At 43.9% G+C, this 20,763-nt stretch overlaps 3 protein-coding genes across 3 annotated transcripts; 2 read left to right on the top strand and 1 right to left on the bottom strand.

The window, feature by feature from the left end:
• Positions 1–8,777: 8,777 nt before the first annotated feature.
• On the top strand, positions 8,778–10,631 carry J4E87_005578 (uncharacterized protein; the record flags this gene model as incomplete). Its single annotated transcript, XM_049377188.1, has 1 exon — positions 8,778–10,631. One exon carries the CDS (start codon positions 8,778–8,780, stop codon positions 10,629–10,631), a length of 1,854 nt encoding a protein of 617 aa, XP_049232814.1.
• Positions 10,632–13,204: 2,573 nt separating this feature from the next.
• On the bottom strand, positions 13,205–14,278 carry J4E87_005577 (uncharacterized protein; the record flags this gene model as incomplete). Its single annotated transcript, XM_049377187.1, has 5 exons — positions 13,205–13,543; positions 13,605–13,742; positions 13,792–14,038; positions 14,087–14,192; positions 14,245–14,278. 5 exons carry the CDS (start codon positions 14,276–14,278, stop codon positions 13,205–13,207), a joined length of 864 nt encoding a protein of 287 aa, XP_049232813.1.
• A 1,355-nt stretch (positions 14,279–15,633) lies between these two features.
• On the top strand, positions 15,634–18,973 carry PIM1 (ATP-dependent Lon protease pim1; the record flags this gene model as incomplete). Its single annotated transcript, XM_049377186.1, has 2 exons — positions 15,634–18,723; positions 18,776–18,973. 2 exons carry the CDS (start codon positions 15,634–15,636, stop codon positions 18,971–18,973), a joined length of 3,288 nt encoding a protein of 1,095 aa, XP_049232812.1.
• Between the last annotated feature and the right edge of the window lie 1,790 nt (positions 18,974–20,763).

Genomic DNA, 20,763 nt, shown 5'->3' with positions numbered 1-20,763 from the left:
GATAAGTAGTCTAGTTCTAGCTTTATAAGCGCCTCTAAGATAACTTCTTTAAGTTCTAGTTACGTAAGCGCGTTAAAGGCTAAGCTATTAAGCTCTAACACCTCTAACTTCTCTAAGCACCTAGCTACTCTCTCTAAGATAAATAATTATAAGCGCTTAAATAAGCTCTATAGTATTTCTAAAGGCTTTTTTAAGCGTAGTTCTTTTAGTAAGAAGTAGAGCTCTAGTTCTATAAGTACTTCTACTTCTGCCTATAACCTATTTACTACTCTAACTTGCGCTTCTAAGAAGTCTAATCTATTTACTAAGTATAGTAATATAGTTACTTAAGAGTAGGCTAATAATATTTTATATTATAATAAGCGCGCTACTTAAGAGTACGCTAATAAGTAGTACGCTTATAACTTTAAAGCTAAAAATAAAGTAGAGTAAGAGTGTTATAACTAGATTACTTATAAGTATTATATTACTAGTTAAGCTATAGAAAATAAGTAGCGTCTGCGTTGTAAGCGTAATAAGTAGGTTAAGTATAACTTAGAGTGTAGTAATAAAAATTCTAAAGCTAAGGCTAATACTAAAACTAAGCGTATTAAGTTTAAAGACAAGCGCTTTATTAATAAGTAGCGTACTAAGTAAGAACGCTTTAAGATTCTACTTCTAAAGACTATTAAGCTCTATTAAAAGATAGTTCTAGAAAAAGTAATTTACAAAGCGTAGTAGTCTACTAATTCTATTAGCGTAATAGAAAAGTACTATAATAAGTAGGCTAGTAAGGCTGCCTAAGAAGAGTATACTAACTATAATTCTAATGTTACTGCGCTCTTTTAAGAGCTTTCTAGTAATTCTTATAAGTATCTTACTAAAGTTACTATTATAGTTTTTAGTTTTTTAGCTACTAGTAATGCTTATTCTAATATTCTATTTCTAGGTTCTTCTAGTCCTAAGAGCTCTACTTCTAAGAACTCTTCTACTATCTCTTCTAACGCTTTTAAGCTTTCTGCTAAAGCCTTAAGTAAGCTTTCTATTTTTTAAGAGAGCAGCACTATTTATAATACTTTACCTTTCTCTAGCTCTACTTCTAAGAAGAGGTATTCTTTTATTATTATAAGTAGTATAGAGAGCTCTCTCTTTAATCTAGAGCTCTCTATCTAGTCTAATAGTTTAGATATTACTAATTCTTCTAATAAGTATAATAATAAAAAGTATAACAGCAAGAAGTATACGCTTAATAAAGATTCTAATAATAAGAATAATAGAGCTTTAGTAACTAAGTCTATATATAAGCGCAGCTCTAAGAAGCTTATTTTTATTACTACTAGTAAGCTCTATAAAATAGTATACCTTTAATACTTCTAGTCTATAAGCACTAGAAAGGCTACTAACTCTCTCTATAAAAACTATATAAGTATTAATAAAGGTAAGAAGTCTAAGCGCTACCTTACTAGTGCTATTAGTAATTATAGATATAATAATGTATACGTATACTCTTTTTTAAGCTTAAGAAGCTTTACTAACTCTTTTTTAGACCTAAGTATATAGAGAAGATTACTAAGTATATAGTTAATTAGTTTTATACTATAAAGTAAAACCTAAAGACTAGTTATCTACTTAATATTAAGAACTCTTACTTTTATAAGCTTATCTATAACTATAACACTACTTTTAAGTAGTATCTTAAGTATAGCTACATAATTTAAAAGTGTAGTAAGAAGTAGAGCTTTAACATCTTAAAGGTAAAGTATAACACTAATAAGTCTAAGAATACTTCTAGTATTAAGTAGTCTTAATCTAACTTTAATAATAAGACTAATAACGCTTCTACTTCTAAGTAGCACTCTTCTAGTAAGTTTTATTCTAGTACTTTAACTTCTTAGTGCTAATAAGCTTTATAGAACTTTATCTAGTAGTTAAGTAGATTAACTATAATAAGACTATAAATAATAGTATAGCGCTCTCTAATAATAATAATAGAAGAGCGTCTTCTAAGACTATTACTAATAATACTATTATAGTTACTTATAAAAGTATTACTACTAAGCTTAGTTACGTATTTACGTTTATAGAGAAAGTTATACTCTTTTAGTTCTTTACCTTAGAGTTTAAGTATCTCTAAGCTTATAAAAATACTGCTAATAACTAGTAGTACTTTTCTAACTTTACGCTTAGATAACTAAAGAAGTGTTACTCTAATTATAGTTCTAAGTATACGCTTTCTTATCTTGCTACGCTCTTTAGAGCGTATACTTTAATAAAAGCCTTTTTTAATAAGTAGTTTTCTATAGGCCTGTAAGAGAGGCTATACTTAAAATACACTTTCTACTACTCTCTAAGAAGAGTAGCTAAAAACTCTTTTATACCTTATAAGCTTTATAATACTACTAATAATTTAATATTCTTTATATTTAACTACTTCTTAAAGTAGGTAAATTACTAAACTAATAGATTTTTAGTAAGCCTATTAGCTAGTATACTTTTAGTCTCTAGGTACTTAACTCTAAAAGACTTTTTAGTATACTCTTACTTTAGCTATATATTTTAGATATTAATATATCTAAGGCGTATTATTATACGCTTATTAGCGCTAACTACTAAGCGTATAGTCTACTAGTTATTATAGAAAATTGTCTACGCTACTTCTAAGATAAGTGTAAGCTTTTAAAATAGCCTCTTAAGAGCTATTACTTCTTTACTAATATACTTAAGAGTAAGAAGCTTTACTTTTATAGTTAAAGTTATTATAGTTACTTATTATACTACTTTCTAAATAATAGTACTTCTAAAGAGTATAATAAGGTAGCTTTATAAAGAGCGCCTAGTCTCTAGGTTATCTATAAAAGAAGCGTTGCTGCAAATTATAAGCTCTACTCTAGAGTACGCTCTATAGTAGATAGCCTAATAGTAAGTCTTATATAAGTATATAATTGCTTAGTTAACTACTTCTATATACTCTTTACTTAGATTTATAAGAAAGTGTAAGAGCTTTAAAGCAGCATATACTACATTAGGCTGCAGCATAATAGCTATATAGAGTAGTAATCTAATACGCTCTTAGTAGTCTTTAACTATCTTCTTATCTACTTTACTTATTAACTTTATAAGCTCTTAGCTTAGAAGTAGTATAGTAGAGCTTAAAGACGTGCTTTCTAAATTAAACTTCTTAGTAAGCTTATCTAAATACTTATTATATATAAGCGTTATAGTATAAGTAGCGCAATTGCGCAATACTCTTACTTCTAGAAACTATTTAACTAGGCCTTTCTCTTCTAGGTTATATACTACTTTTATTATATTAGTAACTTATAAAGCTTCTTAATAAGTAGTGTAGTAATATATAAGTAGTATATTATTAATATAGAAGAGTAAGAGAATCTTTCTTTATTTATTAAAAAAGAGATAAGACTCTTCTTTAGAAGTAATAAGACCTACTTTCTTTACTATATATAAGAGCTCTTTATACTAGAGTAGTAGAGAGTTCTTTAGTCTATAAAAAGCACGCTTAAGCTTTACACACTTACTAGGCTTCTTAAAGCTATCTAGTATATTATATACTATAACTAGCTAGTACTCTTAGTATATATAAAAGAATGCTTCTATAATATTAAATTAGAAGATCTCTAGGTTAAACTTAGCTACTATTAATATTGCTATTCTAAAAGAGCGTAAAGTAAGCGTTACTACATACGTAGAGTATATAGAATTAATTACTTATAGATCTTCTCTTACTACTACGTAAGCTTTATACTTAATAAAGTAGCTATTCTAATTAACCTTATATACAAATACCTACTTTAGTAAAAGTAGGCGCTCTTTTACTAAGAAGCGCTTAATCTTCTTCTAAGTACCTACTTAATAGAGTATATTAATCTTCTTATTATAAGTCTTATAGAAGAGCTTTCTATATAGATAGTTACTAAGATCTTTATACTTCTTTAGAAGTAGTAGTAGTTAATTATAGTATACGCGTTTAGATAGCTTATACTTCTATAGAAGTATATTACCTAAGATTATAGCTACTATAATTAAGTAAATAGTTATAAGCTCTTTCTAGTCTTCTTCTACTCTATATAAGTATTAAAGAAGACTATTTAGAAGATTATTATCTTATATACTATTCTATAAATTATATAGCGTATAAACTTCTAGTTCTTCTACTTCTAGGCCTTTGCGTTACTCTTTAATTCTAGAGCTTAATTACGTTAGTTCTCTATAATTACGCCTCTAGTGTATTAGTCTAGAAGTAAGTAGTAGTTCTATTTTACTTTATTCTAGAGAAGTTCTAAACGTAAAGCGTGCGTAGAAATATAGTATACTTAGAGATACTCTATTCTAATAAGCACTATATACCTTATTCTAATAAAAGCTCTTTATATTAAGAAGCTATTTATTACTTAGTACTAGTAGGCGCTCTTCTCTAGTTTAGTGTACTTTCTAGGCGTTGCTATTATACTTCTAACTAGTTCTTATAGTCTAGTACGCTCTAGGCTCTAGTATTTACTCTAGAGTAAATAGGCTAGTATGCTCTTAAGAGTCTATATAGATTTCTAGTAGTTAGCTAGCTAAGCTTTCTATCTATGTAGAAGATATATTATATACTACTTATTAATTAGGCTAGCTAGCTTATTTAATAGCAAGCTATAATATACTACCTTCTAGCTTCTAAATAAGGTTTTTAAGAGTATGCTAGTCTTATATTTTACCTACTATAGCGTAGAGCTAGTTAAAAATATCTTTATACGCTTCTTCTATGTTATATAGCTTATTCTTATATAGAAGATTAATAATATACGTAAGCTCTTCTACTAAGTGCTTCTAGCTACTTTTAGCGCTGCTCTTATAGAAAAGCTCTTTATTAAAGCTTACATTTCTTATTATAATTATTTAATTAAGCTTTAGAACCTATATTCTATAAATATTAGATACTCTATATTCTACTAGGTATCTAATATAGTCTCTTAGTATAACTTTAAAGTTACGCTTATTTTATCTAGCTACTTACTCTCTATTAAGTAAGTAAGCTTTATATCTATAGGCGTAGATAGTGCTCTAATCTAGGTAAAGGTCTACTATAATAGCATAAACCTTCTTACTATACTCTATACACTATACGTTAAGTATAGTATTAGATACTAAAAGATTATAAGTATACAATAGGCTTATATTATATAGCTAGGTTGCTACTTCTATAATATTTAGCTAAAGCTTTTTAAGAAGATTTACACTAACTCTTATCTTAATAGACTTAGTAATTATTTTCTAACCTACTCTCTCTGCTTCTCTATTTAGTTTATAAGTATAGATAGAGGTGCGTTCTATAATAATACTCTACTCTTTAGCCTATATCTTAAAGCGTAACTTACCTCTCTAAGGTAGCGTTGTAATATTATTATCTTAGATAATAATATAAATATTAAGCTTATACTAAGCTATAAAAAAGCTTATAAAGTTGTAAAAGACTCTTATAATCTCTATAAGCGTTTTAGCTTAAAGAGTATATTAATAAATCTTACTACTATAATTATCTTTAAGCACTATAATTTAGAGCTCTTTATTATAACTAGTAGAAAAGTTAAAAAGATTCTATAAGATTCTCTAATAAGGTCTTAGAGCTTTCTTACGTAGTTGCCTAGAGATGCGCTACTTTATATAAGTAACAGCGTAATACTTATACTTACTTTAGCTTATTCTCTTAATACGTATATTACGCGTATTCTTAATAAAGGCTTAGAGTACTTCTAGACCTAGGTAGCCTACTCTTACGTGCTAAAGCTCCTCTAAATTAGACTAAGAAAAGCTTCTCTAGAATTATTATAAGCGCTAGTTATTAGTTACACTTATTATAGTTAGGTAAAACTTTAAAGAATTATATTTAATAAACGTAAGCTTATACTCTCTCTTAAGCTTTACTAGTATAAAGTTATTAGTAAGCGTTTCTATATAAAGCATTAAGTCTAACTCTAAGTACTATAGTCTAGCTTTATTAAAGACTACTTCTAAGATAATATTAATGTAGAAACTCTCTATAAGCGCTATACTTATTAGAATAAAGTTCTTTATATATAGTCCTCTTTTTCTAGTTAAAGCGTTTCTAATTCTTTATATACTGTATCTAAGTACCTAGAAGAAAAAGCTTTTTACTTCTATAGTATAGAATTTATATACTCTTATAAAGGTCTTTAGCTTAAGCAAAGATAAGTTATTAATAAGATATACTACTACTCTATTATCTAAGATAGTGCTTATAGAGAGTAAGTAGACGTTAAAATCTATAGTAGAGTATATACTACTAATACTTAGCTAACTTATAATAAAAGTAAAGTTAATAAGTATTACCTAAATTAACTCTAAGTAGATAGAGTTTAGGCCTTTAATCTATACTTGCTATAGAGTAGTCTATCTCTTCTTATTAAGAGCTCTCTATAGACTATTATACTTTAAGTCTCTAAGCTTAGTAGTAATCTTAGCCTTAGCTTTATTAGAAAGCTTTAGAAGTTTACCTATAAGCGCTATTTCTAAATGCTTATATATAGTAGTAGACTACTTATAGTACTATCTATATAAGTAATTCTTCTTAGACTTCTAGAATAAGTTATTATTATTAAGAGCTTATTATAGTGCTTTTATAATAGTAAATACACTGCCTCTACTAGTAGAGTAAGTAGTATACTCTTAGATTAGCGTAGTAAAAATCTTTAACGCTTATTTAAAAGTAACCTAAGTTCTACTAATAGTAAGAGCTTTAATAAAGTTCTACTATATAGAGTGCCTCTATTCTAGAGTAAGCCTAACGCTAATTATTTCTAAATAGTTCTAGATAGTAAGCGTATTATTAACTTTAGTAAGTTTGTATACTTTAGCTTAGACTAAAATATAAAAGTATTTCTATTACTAGCGCTTAGCGTTAATACGTTCTTATTACACTTTCTAGAGATATACTCTATACTATAAGCGTATAAGATTCTTAGTATAGTTCTTCTCTAGAAAAAGCGTAGACTTAAGGTATTTAATAAGTACTTATAATATAGCTTCTTTCTCTATAAAAATAGAAAGTATAGTAAGAGCTAGAAGCTTTAGACTAATAGTCTAATTAATCTAGTTCTAAAGATACTTAATATAAGTACTCTTTAACTACTATTTTATTACTTATACCTTATACTTTATAATAGATAAGTTATACTTATTAGCGTAGAGCTTATTAACTAAAGTATTCTATATAATTACTACTAGCTCTAAGATAGTTAGAACGCTTATCTAAATAGAAGTAGCTATTTTAGCGTTAAAGTTAACATTAGCTTAAATTTCTTTGCTTAAAGTATAGAATTTAAACTAAGTAAACTACTTAGGCTAATACGCTAAGTTAGTAAGCGTAAAAGCTTCTATAAAGATTATTATAGAGTTACTTATTATAAGTAATAAAGTAGTGCTTCTATAGAAGCGCAAAGATTAGTAATAAGATTAGTATTACTATACTTTATTAAACGCCTTGCGTCTTAAGTATATAAATACAGAACTATATTATCTTTTTAAAGCGCTAAGCTTATAACTATTACGTTTAAAAGTATAGAAATAAATAGAAAATAAATTATTATATTATAAGCTTACTTAGAAAGCTCTCTTAAGTAGCAAAGCTTCTAAGAGCTTATCTTAATCTGTGCTAGTATAATTACGTGCTGTGCTCTTAAGGAGCATCTAGAGGTGCGTTCTGCAACAATATACTATTGTAGCAGCCAACATATTTAGTTTTTCTCATGCGGGGAGATGCTCAAGACTGCTCAATACTTGCATTATCGTTTCGATTCTCTTGGTCGCTATAGCCCCATCATACGAGTCCATCCTTTATTAGAAAAAAAGAACGTCCATCACTGCTTGGTGAACATTCTCGACCTCGGACGATATCGCACCCGAGACCTAGAGTGTCATGAAACCAAGAGACTCCCGACTGCAAATTCTGCAAACTCACGCTCGGAGGTGCAATGTCCAAACAGCTCCCTGAAGGTTTTGACATCATGTCGGTCTCCGAACGTCGTTGTGGCTTGGGCCTGAGGCTCGTGGCTGCCATGACACCCGGACACTTGCCCGTCTTGGGCTGCTGAAACCTTGTCCGCATCACAACCCCAACACGCATACATGCGTCCCCGCCGATGAAGCGAGCCTGAACACTGCAATACTCCTGCAGCCTGACTTGCTACATACTCTCCGACGGTTCCTGTCAGGCCAAGACTTTGGCGAGCGGATCCGGGCTTCTCTGCCTCTTCCTCGTCAGGTACGCATCTGATTGGTCGATCGCGGCGTGCGCCTCATCGCGAACATGGATTAGGCCCGGTAACGTCCATGCCAAGCACTGTCAATGCTGTCTACACAGTGGAGAGGCAGCTGTAAGTGTTCGAGACGGGTGGGGGAACAGCGTCGTCGTCACCCTGCCTAGGCGCCTAACCGCCTCAAGGCATCCTCGACATGGCGAAAACGATGCCGGGAATCCATCAAACACTACCAAGTGTGGAACTGCTCCAGATGATCTGTTTGCTTCTAGGGGTAGGTCCTGAGTCTCTTCCATGCCGAAGGAACCGGGCAAGGTACATATATCGCGAAACCCCGAGCCTCATAAGTTCTGCCCACTCTCACATCAAGTCTTCTTCAAACACCTACCTTCTTTTCTTCAAAGTGCCGTGCACTAGTGTTTAATTTTATTGAGCTGAGCTCTTCATTCTCTCTTTTCTCGTCGTAATAACGAAGACTCAAGTTTCATTCCTGTCCTTTTCGATTCACCCAAATCACCCATAATGAAGACGATATACCCCCTTCTCACCCTCCTTTCAGCGGCCGCTGTCGCCGCTGGCCCTCTTCCAAGGAATGTCGACATCCCGTCGAGGGTTGTGGCGCGTACCGAACACATGGGCGAGGCTGCGCCCGCTCCAGCAGTTGACCCTGCTAAGGCAGCCGCCGACGCTATGGAGTCCATGCACGTAGCAGAGGCGGAAGCCAAGGACAAGGCGCACCAGGAAGCTGCTGCAAAGATGGAGGCCGAACACCAAGCCAAGGCTGAAGCAGAGGAGAAGGCTCATCAGGAAGCTGCGGCGAAGATGGAGGCCGAACACCAAGCGAAAGCGGAGGCAGAGGAGAAGGCTCACCAAGAATCTGCCGCTGCTATGGAAGCTATGCACGTGGCCTCCGAGATGGCCAAGGACGCCGCTCACAAGGCCTCTGCAGATGCTATGGAGTCCATGCACGCCGCGTCTGAGAAGGCCAAGGATGCCGCTCACAAGTCTTCTGCGGATGCTATGGAGGCCATGCACGTATCTCAGGAGATGGCCAGTATCTCAGCCGCAGCCACTACCACTGAGGAAGTTGCAGCAACAACTACAGCCGAGGCCATCACTCACGAGACTGTTGCACCGATGACCACGGCTATGGTCGAGCAGCCCCCAGCTCCTATGGTCACTGAACACCCCATGGCACCTCCTGCGGCTGAGATGCCACCACCACCACCTGCGGAAATGCCTGCACCACCGGCTGAGATGCCTCCTGCTGAGATGCCACCGCCACCTGCTGAGATGCCCGCTGAGATGCCTCCACCAGCCGAGATGCCTGCACACGAGACCCAAGCAGCACCCGAGCATACCATGATGCCACCACCACCTGCTGCCGAGATGCCTTCACCAGCTGAGATGCCGCCTCAGGAGACTCAGGCCGCACCAGAGCACACTATGCCTCCTCCCGCTGCCGTCACTGTCGTTCCTGAAGCCCCTGCCGCCGGTAACATGTCCATGACCCACGCTGCACCACCTGCACCCATGGTCACTGAGAGCTTCTCTTTGGTAATGGGTGAGGCTGCAAACGCAACTGCTTCTGCCAACATGACTGTTTCCGCCACCGAGACTGCTGCTGAGCCTGCGGCCACCGAGGCACCGGGCGCAGCTGAGGAGGAGCAGAAGAAGATGGAAGAGGAGCAGAAGAAGGCTGAAGAAGAGAAGAAGGCCGCTGAGGAGATGGCAAAGCAACAAGAGGAGGCCGACAAGAAGGCCGCCGAGGAAGAGAAGAAGGCGCAAGAGGAGGCAGACAAGAAGGCTAAGGAAGAGGCCGACAAGGCTGCTAAGGAAGAGGAGAAGAAGGCGGCTGAAGAAGAGAAGAAGGCGGCTGAAGAAGAGAAGAAGGCGGCTGAAGAAGAGAAGAAGGCGGCTGAAGACGCTAAGGCTAAGGAGAAGGCTGACGCTAAAGCTGCTGAGGAAGAGAAGAAGAAGCAGGAAGAAGCTGACAAGAAGGCCGCTGAGGAAGAGAAGAAGCAAGCCAACGAAGACGCCAAAGCCGCCGAAGAGGACAAGAAGAAGCAAGAGGAAGAGGACAAGAAGGCACAGGAGGGCGAAGCCAAGCAGCAAGACGGAGCTGAAGCAGACGACAAGGAAGACGCCGCCCAAGAGGACGACAAGAAGGATGAGGGAGACAAGCAAGACGAAGCCGCCGACGCCGAGCCCGTCGCTGCTGAAGAGCAGAACGACGACCCCGCAGCACCGGCACCAGCCGCAGAGTCCGGCGACGCCGTTGTCGAGTATCCTGCTGGTTTCCTCACCTCATCTCGTCGCCGCGACGAGATCGCCAATATGCCCGTCAAGCGCGGTATGAAGGCTGTTGCGTTCTGAGTTGACTGAACGATCTCCCCCGGGTTGTACCCATTGGTGTGCATCTGGACATGCACGGGTATTAGAACATGTTTGAATATGTAGTGTTTAGAATAGATACAAGAATCGCTCACAGCATCTGCTTCATTGTCTCTGTTTTCGTGTCTACCATGGCTTCCCTTTCTGTGTTGCTTCATCTCCTGTCCAGCCTCGAATGAAACCAGACATATTCCCTAGCCATTCAGAGATCAAGTGAGGACCTATCTTATGCACTCTTTCACTCACTTCTTCCTTGATGACGTGTCTTTGCTTCTTTGGTATCCGAAGGGCATCTCAATCTTGTGCCCATGAGGATTAAGCATCCTTGTTGTTGGCTTGGGACGAATGATGGGCTTTTCCATTGAGACCTTTTCCTCAGCGGTAGGGGCGGAAAGAATGTTCGAGGAAGTGTTGACCCATGCGCTTTGTGTTGGGACAATTGAGTCCAACGCTGAGTCAGTATGCTGTGGGTGTAAACGCGGAGGCGAAGCTGCGTCTGTTTGTAGCTTTGCTTGATCTTCAGAAATGATAGCTCGAGTTGTTGAAGCTGACATTGTGGTATCCTGGGTTCTATCACCACTTGTGACAACGCCCTTGCTCTCTGAGATGCTAGTCTTGCCGCTCTTGTGACCTCTATGTGGACTTTGCTGATTATGGGGGCCTACAAAATCCCATAAGCTCGCTAAGGGTTGACCCCGTTGTGGACGACGATGCGTTGACGAAGCTTGCGACGGAGTGGTTAATGACCGTCCGATCAGCGAAGGCAGCTCTTTCGTAGGCCGGCTTGGGTGTACTGTTCTCGCTAGTCGATTCCTCACTCTAGGGTCCGGATGAGCTGTCGCGATGTCTCGAGCAGACTTTCCCTGGGCGACAGAATCGGGGTCTGCACCATGGGCTAGCAATGCTTGAACAATCTGAAAGACGTCTTGATGCAGCTCCCTCTTGAGGACGTCTTCTTTACGGGCGTCGAGCGAGATGACGCTTTGTAGTGCTGCGTCGAGGTAGCTTGTTTTCTGGAGTTGTAGTCGTCCTCTGATTTGTAGAAGATGACTGACAACCATAGCGAGCTTTCCAGTTGCAGCGCACTTTATGAATTCTGCAAGGATATATTCTGGAACTTGAATTTTGTCGACTGATGCAGGGGGTAGATGCCGTAGGATGACGTGCTCGTGTTGTGTGATTACGTTTGTGGAAAGGGATCGAAAGTGTTGTCCGGAAGCCATTTGGATGAGCTCTCTTATGACTGACGCGCTAAGCTGTTTTGCAGAGTCTAGGGCTTGTAAAAGCAATGAAACGATGGGCTCGTGTCGTCTATTCATAGCTATAGAGAGCATCTCAGACCTACCCTCGATTATCGGACTCGCTCCCGCTTCTATGAGCAGTTCAGCTATGCGTCTGTTTCCAAGATATGCTGCAAATGATAGTGGTGTGGCCGACCGTATACCCATTCTGTATCCCTCATGGATCCAGTAGTTGGAAAGTGCGTGCACGTTTGCACCGAACTGTAGGAGTAGTTCGACCATCTTTACGTCGCTGTGGTACGCAGCGGATGTCAGAGGTGTTGTGGCATGTGAACTTGCCAAGTAACAGCTGTCACTGAGATAGTAACCCCAGCCATGGCAAAACTGTCTATCCACATCCGTACCCTTGAGTAGGAGTCGTCTCATCAAGCCCTTGCTTCCTGTCCTCAATGCTAACTCGAGTAGCTTGACCCCCTGTGTCCGCACCTCTTTGTCCAGGATAGCGTCCATAATCAGGGAGTAGAATCGAAAGTTCGTCCGTGCAAGTCGGCTTCGATCCCTGTCGGTCAAATGCGCGACAACATCCAAAATAAGCACGTTTGGTAGCTCGGCGAGTCCAGTGAAACATGGTCGAGAATAGTCGAGGATAAAGTCGAGGGCTCGGTGGTTGACTTCACGCAGGTGGCGGAGGTCGGCTGGACTGAGGGGCGCAACGACATCGCGGAGAAGCTCATTCGGGAGGCTTAGTAGTCCTTGGGGTGGATGCGCCATGTCGTAGGTATGTGATATTCCGGCGAAGTTAATGTGGTGATGGGATGGCTTCGTGAAGTAGTACAATAACAGTCGCTTTGGCCGCCAACGGTAGAGGTGCGCGGGAGCTACAACAGAGCGTCTGATGAACTAGACGATGTATACGAAGTACCCAGGAGCGTACAAGTGGTGGTGGAAGAACAAGAGAAGTCCCTTTAATACTCTCGCCGTAGACGTTATACGCAAGGTGCAGCCCACTCCAGGACTAGCGCTTGAGTTGCCTGCGACAGCGCGCTTTGACCGGACCCTTTCTCGCAACATCCACTCTGCTGGTGAATACATGGTCTCCGCGTTTAGCTTTGCGTTAGATAATAGTACGATATAGCCCTCAACTCTCTCAGTTGAGGTCTGCGAAGCGATCGCCCGATTGCACATTGTAGAGAAAGATCTCAGGCGGAAGGTGTTCAGACGGCACACCTGTGGCAAATGAGGTAATGATCTATAGAATACTCAAGGAGACCTTTTAACTACCTACCACCCATATTGCATGACCTCGTGTGCCATCTAGACATGCTCGTCCACTGCGCCAGGTGGCCCACCTGCGACGCCCGCTGGTCCAAATGTACCTCGATGACTCGCACCATTCTTGCCATCATTCACTTCTTCGTCGTCATCCCTATCGTCGAATGTGGCTTCTGACATAAAAGGACTCTTTGCCCTGATCTGACGCCCTTTCAGGAGTAGCACCACAGGCACAAGACTCAACGCTAGTCCTACAAAGCCCAGTAGACTGCCCGCCCAACCGAACCCTAAGTTACCATCGCCAAGGGGATTGTAGTCCAGTGGAAGGATAGCCAAGCTGTACGATTGCGCTACCCACGAAGGGTCCAAGAGCAATACCAGCTACGGACGTGAAGCCGAAAATGGACATTGGCAGACTCCGAGCTTTGTCACCTTTCCATACATCGCTAATGCTGCCGCCCACGATGTTGATGGAAACGGAAGATGCGCCACCGCCGAAGAAACGGGTGACGACCAATGTTGCGAAGTTATCGGCAAAGGCTGAGCCGAACAGGAACAATTCGAACACGATGTAGGCGACCTGCGCAGGGGTTAGCGATTTGATGGGCTATGCGGCCACACAAACCTACAAAATATCCAGGCATTCTACCAGTGTTTTCGGTCAAAGGTACGAATAGTAGTGGGAAAATAGCAGCACCCATATTCCACGAACACGTCGCCCAGTAAAGGTTTGGAAACGGCTCATTTTGAACGTTGAATAGTGTTGCCATGTACTCGTTTCCAGCGCCGTAAGACCCAGCCGGAAGACCTGTCAAGATGGAGATGAAGCAAACGGTTATTGTCAAGAACCATTTGTACTTGGTTGACCAGTTGAACCTGGTTTCCATCAGCAATTGAGTTCAGGTGGAGTCTCGAGGAACATACGGGTTGTCAGGATCTTGTGGACCGTCCCAAGTGTGGAGTTCGACCTCTTTGCCATCTTTCATGCGGGTTTGTACTTCCTTCTTGCGTCGAGGTAGAGATGCACTTTCTATCATGGATTAGTGAACATGCAATTAGGGTGGTTCACTTTGAAGGCGTACCCGTGTTGTCATTGAGCGACGAATGATGTGACATGGTGATGTCGCTTTCAAAACACTAGCCGATCGTGAGGTGAGTGAAGGTTAGAACCGCTGTGGAGGTCGAGCAAACTGAGGGCTATTGCATTGGTAAAGTATAGCGGTATGATGAGATCCGGAGTGATCTCATAGTACTAGAGCCGTCGTTTGCTGGCCTTGTGACAAGCGTTCGGCACTGGGCGGACATCATGCCGTTGAAATGTGTGGAACGCGATGACGTTAGCGTGACCATATCGTGGAACCTACCACTGGCGTGGGAAGATCGCCCGCTAATTGACGTGACTTGAGCAAAGGCCAAGAGGGAACTGGTGGATCTTCTCCATATCGTCACTCCGTCGTGGCTTCATGGGACAGCACCGGGATCAGCTGGATTGGTGCCCCGTCAGACGCCTACAAGAAATCTATGCTTTGCAGGAAATGTTACATACTCCCAGTCGAAGTATACGTAAAGCATTCTTCTTTCAGTGAGTGAGCTACAACGCTTTGTATGCTGCAGAATGCGACACGACTAACTCTCGAAAACGGCCTCACGTGATCGCGCGATGAGATGCGCGATGGCTGGGGTCTCAACGTGGCCCGGTAACATGACCCACGCGTGTAGCCACGTCCATAGCGCCCTTGAGGAAGCATCGCCTACGCGCATTGAGACTTGCTGTGGGCACGCTTCTATGCAGATTCGCTTTCGGGGTATATATTCGGGGCATATCTAGGAACACTGTAACAAGCACGATGTGCATTCGCATCCTAGAACGAGATTGCGCCCTACAACGGAGTTAAGAGTCGATATGCCCAGATACGCGTCTCTCCCGCATTGCGGCAAGAACGCGCATCCAGATTACTAGGCGCATGTGATGTATAAGCAAGATCGAGCGGTCGGTCTGCCTGCTTTCGATCGGATTCGATGATGTTCTACAAGACTGGAAACGTAAACGGCGAGCATGAACCTTGGAAGAGAAGCCGAGATCGGAGCCTGACGATAGATGGTAAAGTGACTGCGAACAAGCGACGTGAAGTAGATTGGAAGGAGAAAGGGTTGAGATGGATTGAGGTGCCAGAATCGAGCAGTAATCGAAAGAAAGGCGGTGGTTGGAGGCGGATTGGCAGTGTCGCGTGTTGCCGAGGTTTTGCCATCGGGGCTATCGGAGGAGCTTGGGCGGTGATGATGTCGAGATTCGGAAGGATGCTGAGCAATTCACACGCCGCCACTACAACCTGTCAACCTTCATTGCACCCCACCCAACCCTCTTCTTAGATTTCCCGGTCATACAACGAGTGCCACGTATCCTCACGTGCACTCTTTTCATTCTTTGTATAGTATTACCACCACCCACGCCGACATAACGCCATTTCATCATGTTCCACGGACAGAACTTGCCGTGGCGGGCGGCCCTTCGTCAGGCTTCACGATCGAATGCGAGGACTATCACCACTAGAGCCTCGTCGCGCCATCTCCCCGCACAATGCACGGCATCGCTGGTTGCACGGCAACATCACCGATGTTCCTCGCCGCCCGCGGCGCTCTTCGCATACCGCAGCTTCTCCACAACGTTGGGTAGACGGAAGGAAGATGATACAAAGGCGCCACCAGAGCCGCTGGAGGAGGCCAAGGAGGAAGAAACAGAAGAGTCCAAGAAGCTGAAGGAGCAGAAAAGAGCAGAAGAGCTCGAGGGCAAGAGCGATGCGCCTGGGCCAATACCACCAAAGGCGAGTTCTGGGCGAGGCAGCGCAGCAGGAGGAAGCGGTTCAGGCGGCGACGGCGGTGGCAAGAAGCGAAAGGGTGCCGAAAGAGCCCTCGTCAAGCCTTCGATACCCGATGTCTACCCGCAAGTCATGGCGATACCGCTCGTCAAGCGTCCGCTGTTCCCGGGATTCTACAAGGCCATCACAATTAGAGATAGAGAGGTTGGACAGGCGATTGCGGACATGGTCAAGCGAGGACAGCCCTACATTGGTGCATTCATGTTCAAGGACGATGGTGCCGACAAGGACGTCATCCACGATCCCAGCGAGGTGTACGATGTAGGCACATTCTGTCAGGTCACAAGCGCATTCCCCGTGGGCGCCGATGACAACTTCGCCATGACCTGCGTCCTCTACCCGCACCGTCGCATAAAGATGACTGGTCTCAAGTCGCCACCGCAAGCGAAGGAGGAGTCATCTGTGGCTGAAAGCACACTGAGCGAGAGTGCGGATACCCCCGAGTCGGAGGCAGGCGCAACACAATCCAAGGGCGATGTCGTCGCTAGCTTCGAGGAGGCAACAGAAGAGGCCAAGGCGGCCCAGGGAGCGCTCGTACCCACCATCCTCAAGGGTCGCAATGTCAGCATTGCCGATGTTGAGAATATGGTTGAAGAGCCATTCGATCTGAAGAGCAACAAGACAATCCAGGTGCTGGTCAACGAGATTGTCAACACCTTCAAGGGAGTAGCACTGCTCAATCCGCTGTTCCGCGACCACGTCTCGACCTTCTCTGTCCATACCACCATGAACGTTGGGGAAGACCCTGTCAAACTCGCTGATTTCGCCGCCGCCGTAGCACAAGCCGAGTCGCATGAACTGCAGGATGCGCTTGAAGAGATGGACATTGAGAAGCGTCTCAGCAAGGCCTTGGAAGTGCTCAAGAAGGAGCTTATTAGCGCGGAATTGCAAAAGAAGGTTGCCGACGATGTTAATGCCAGAGTCACCAAGAAGCACCGCGAGTACATGTTGATGGAGCAGATGAAGGGTATCAAGCGCGAGCTCGGTATCGAGTCGGACGGAAAGGACAAGCTCATCGAAAAGTTCAACGAAAAGGCTAACAAGCTGGCTATGCCCGAAGCCGTGCGCAAGGTCTTCGAAGAGGAGATGAGCAAGCTACAGGGTCTTGAGCCTAACGGTTCCGAGTTCAACGTCACTCGAAACTACCTTGACTGGCTCACACAGCTACCCTGGGGTCTGCGCAGCGCCGAAAACTTCGGTATCCAACATGCGCGAGAGGTCTTGGACGAGGATCATCACGGACTGAAAGATGTCAAGGACCGCATTCTGGAGTTCATCGCTGTCGGTAAATTGCGCGGCACAGTGGAAGGAAAGATTCTGTGTTTGGTCGGTCCACCCGGTGTGGGTAAGACGTCGATTGGAAAGTCGATTGCTCGCGCTCTGAACCGTCAGTACTACCGTTTCAGTGTCGGTGGTATGTACGACGTAGCAGAGATCAAGGGTCATCGAAGGACATACGTTGGTGCGCTACCAGGACGCATCATCCAAGCGCTTAAGAAATGTCAAACAGAGAACCCCCTTGTTCTCATTGACGAAGTCGACAAGATCGGACGCAACAGCAACCACGGCGATCCAGCATCAGCACTTCTCGAGCTGCTGGACCCAGAGCAGAACAACAGCTTCTTGGACCACTACCTGGATGTACCTGTCGATCTTTCAAAGGTTCTGTTCGTGTGCACAGCCAACATGGATGAGACGATCCCGCAACCATTGCTCGACCGTATGGAAGTGATTCGACTGTCAGGCTACGTTTCAGACGAGAAGATCGCCATTGCTGAGAAGTACCTGTCTCCCGCAGCTAAGGAGATGAGTGGGCTGAAGGACGCCGATGTCGTTCTCGAGAGCGATGCGATTGTTGAGCTCATCAACAAGTACTGTCGCGAGTCTGGTGTTCGAAATCTGAAGAAGCACATCGAGAAGGTGTACCGCAAGTCAGCGCTAAAAATTGTTACCGATGTAGGCGAAGATGCTCTCCCCGAGGCTGCAGCGCTCACTGAAGAGGGCAAGGCTGCGCAAAAGGAGTCAGACAAGGACAAGAGCGATCTCAAGGAGACACCGGAAAACATTGAGGAGCAGACCACCGAGAAGCCTCGCGTCGCGCTCAAGATCCCAGACTCGGTGCACGTCTCCATCACCAAGGACAACCTGAAGGACTACGTCGGACCCGCCATCTTCACATCAGATCGTCTGTACGACTTTACGCCACCCGGTGTGGCCATGGGCCTGGCATGGACGTCGATGGGCGGTTCAGCGCTCTACATAGAATCGATAGTGCAGAACGCGCTCTCAGCATCCTCATCACCCGGTCTTGAACGCAGTGGATCGCTTCGGGACGTCATGAAGGAGTCGACCAGTGTAGCCTACTCGTTTGCCAAGAGTATCATGGCCCGCGAGTTCCCCAGGAACAAGTTCTTCGAACACGCCAGGATACACCTTCACTGCCCCGAGGGCGGCACACCAAAGGACGGACCGAGCGCTGGTATCACCATGGCGACCAGCATGCTCAGTCTGGCACTTGACAGGAAGATCAGGGATGATGTTGCCATGACTGGTGAGCTGACTCTTACCGGCAAGGTGCTGAGGATTGGTGGACTACGTGAGAAGACCGTTGCTGCACGGAGAGCGGGCGCAAAGACGGTCATCTTCCCACACGACAACATGAGCGATTGGCTTGAGTTGCCTGAGGTATGTTTCCCTACTCTCAATGCAAGCAAGAATGCCTGCTAACACATGACAGAACATCAAAGAGGGCATAGAAGGCCGCCCCGTCCAATGGTACAAGGAAGTCTTCGACATTGTCTTCCCAGATCTCGACAAGGACGTGGCGAACAAGATGTGGGAGAAGGAGCTCAAGGGAAAGAAGGGCGACCGCAAGAAGCGCGAGCAAAAGAAGAAGGAAGAGGAGGAAGAGGAGTCTGGTGAAGACGACGACTGAGCGAGCCTCACTTGGGACGAAATACTTGTACGATAAAGCGAATAGCGTGCTCAGCAGCGCAGCGCATTTTGGGCGTTTTTTGCATATGCATTGGCCATAGAGCCATAACGATTCGACTGCATTGGTAATGAATGATAACAATTCTCTCTTCTCATAGTGCGGTTTAATGCGTAGCATGCGCGTGAGTGAAAGAGGTTCCGATGATGCCAATGGATGATCTCACGTCAACCACAATATGCGGGTTGATAAGAAGGAAGCATATCCAGCATGATCCCTTCTGCCCTCTTCCGCGTTCACAGGCTGCCGATAGCGGGGCGGTCCGTACCTAGCTACCACTCCCGTCTTCGTACACAGCTATGCTATACCCAGGTATGTCTTCAGCCCACCAAAGATAGAACCTTGTGGAAGCAGCATCATTTACGCTCATCAATCAGAGTTTCAGCCGTTTTCTGACAGCATGGTAGCTACGTACCCAAGCTGCAGCTTCCCAACCCCTCCCTTAGCCCTCGTGGTTTTTCGTTACCCCTCATGCACGAACCCCACCACGCGTCACAGGGGGGATCGTGGGATGCCGCAGCAAGCCATGCGCATATTTGGGCCGGGCATTTTCGTGACGGCTACACTATGCAATCGATTAGCAATAGTGCGTCGTCAGCTTCAACGGCTGAATTTTGCAAGTGCCGCGTTACGCCTGGTTCACTCTGCGCCTGCATGGCATGGCCATGGAAGGAACTATGTAGTCTGTGACGCAACTGCCACATGTCTGAAGCCACCTGGAAAAACACCAGGCTAAAACACGACTAACAGAAGAGGAGAAAATGCCAACGCTGTTCGTGGCGTTTGTGGCTAGCAAGAAAGAATGCATGTGGTGATGTTTCAGCGCCTTACGCGCAGCCCGTGTGCGTTAGCCCTCGACTCCTTCGTCTGGTGCATGAACCACATTGACGTGTCAACGGGCGTTGCCTGGTATATATTGTCAGGAGCGTGAACAACGCACACTGCGAACTGGAGGGAACGAATCATAGTCAGGGGTTGGGAAAAGTTGAGGTTGTTGTCAGACTTTGCTGTTTCGGTGGTGAGGAAGCTTCACTTTTTGTTTTGGTGGTTTTGCTTGTCCTTGGGCGTGTCCTCGAGGCTGTGATGTGCGGCGGCATGGCGCGGTCCGGTGAAGTGGGTGAGGGACTACAGATCAGGGCTTGGGAATGACAAGATGCGCAAGGGACAGGTCCTTTGTTCATACTTGATGGTCATGATGGACGGCTTCAAGTTGTTGGGAAGACAGCCGGAAGTACAACCCAGGTCAGGGATGGAGATACATTAGCGAGCATGATGGCCCCGAGGTGCAGCAGCAGCTTTACTCGAAGCTTGCCGGAGCGGTGCCTTGTGCGAGCAGGTGAGTGGGGCAGTTCGTGTACTGTTGCGACGACGGAGTACCTTCCCGCAAGTACCATGAGGTGCAGTAGCTGCCCTCGTCTACGCGTCGACTAATGTACGCAGGCCCAAATGAGGGGTTTTGGCTATATGGTGATGTGAAAATTGATGAGGGGCGGCGGCTGAGGCAGGGAAGAGCAAAGGGAGCAAGAGCAGGAATTTAATATGGCGGTTCCCAAGGGTCGGAGAGGCAGCGGGTGGTGGTTGAGCATGCCAGCTGCGACGGTGAGATGGGTGTGACTCTCACCGCAGGTCTGCTAGAGTGGCTGCCACAGACTCGCAGCGGCCAATGGGTAGGGGATCGGTGCTATGTCACGGCGGGACCCAGGGCGGCGTCGCGCCTGATTTGACAGGCAGAG

The sequence above is a fragment of the Alternaria ethzedia genome (assembly GCF_023757985.1).
Source record: "Alternaria ethzedia strain BMP 0044 chromosome Unknown scaffold_12, whole genome shotgun sequence".
In the NCBI taxonomy this organism is placed as follows: domain Eukaryota; kingdom Fungi; phylum Ascomycota; class Dothideomycetes; order Pleosporales; family Pleosporaceae; genus Alternaria; species Alternaria ethzedia.
This window is presented reverse-complemented; position numbering and strand designations above follow the sequence as displayed.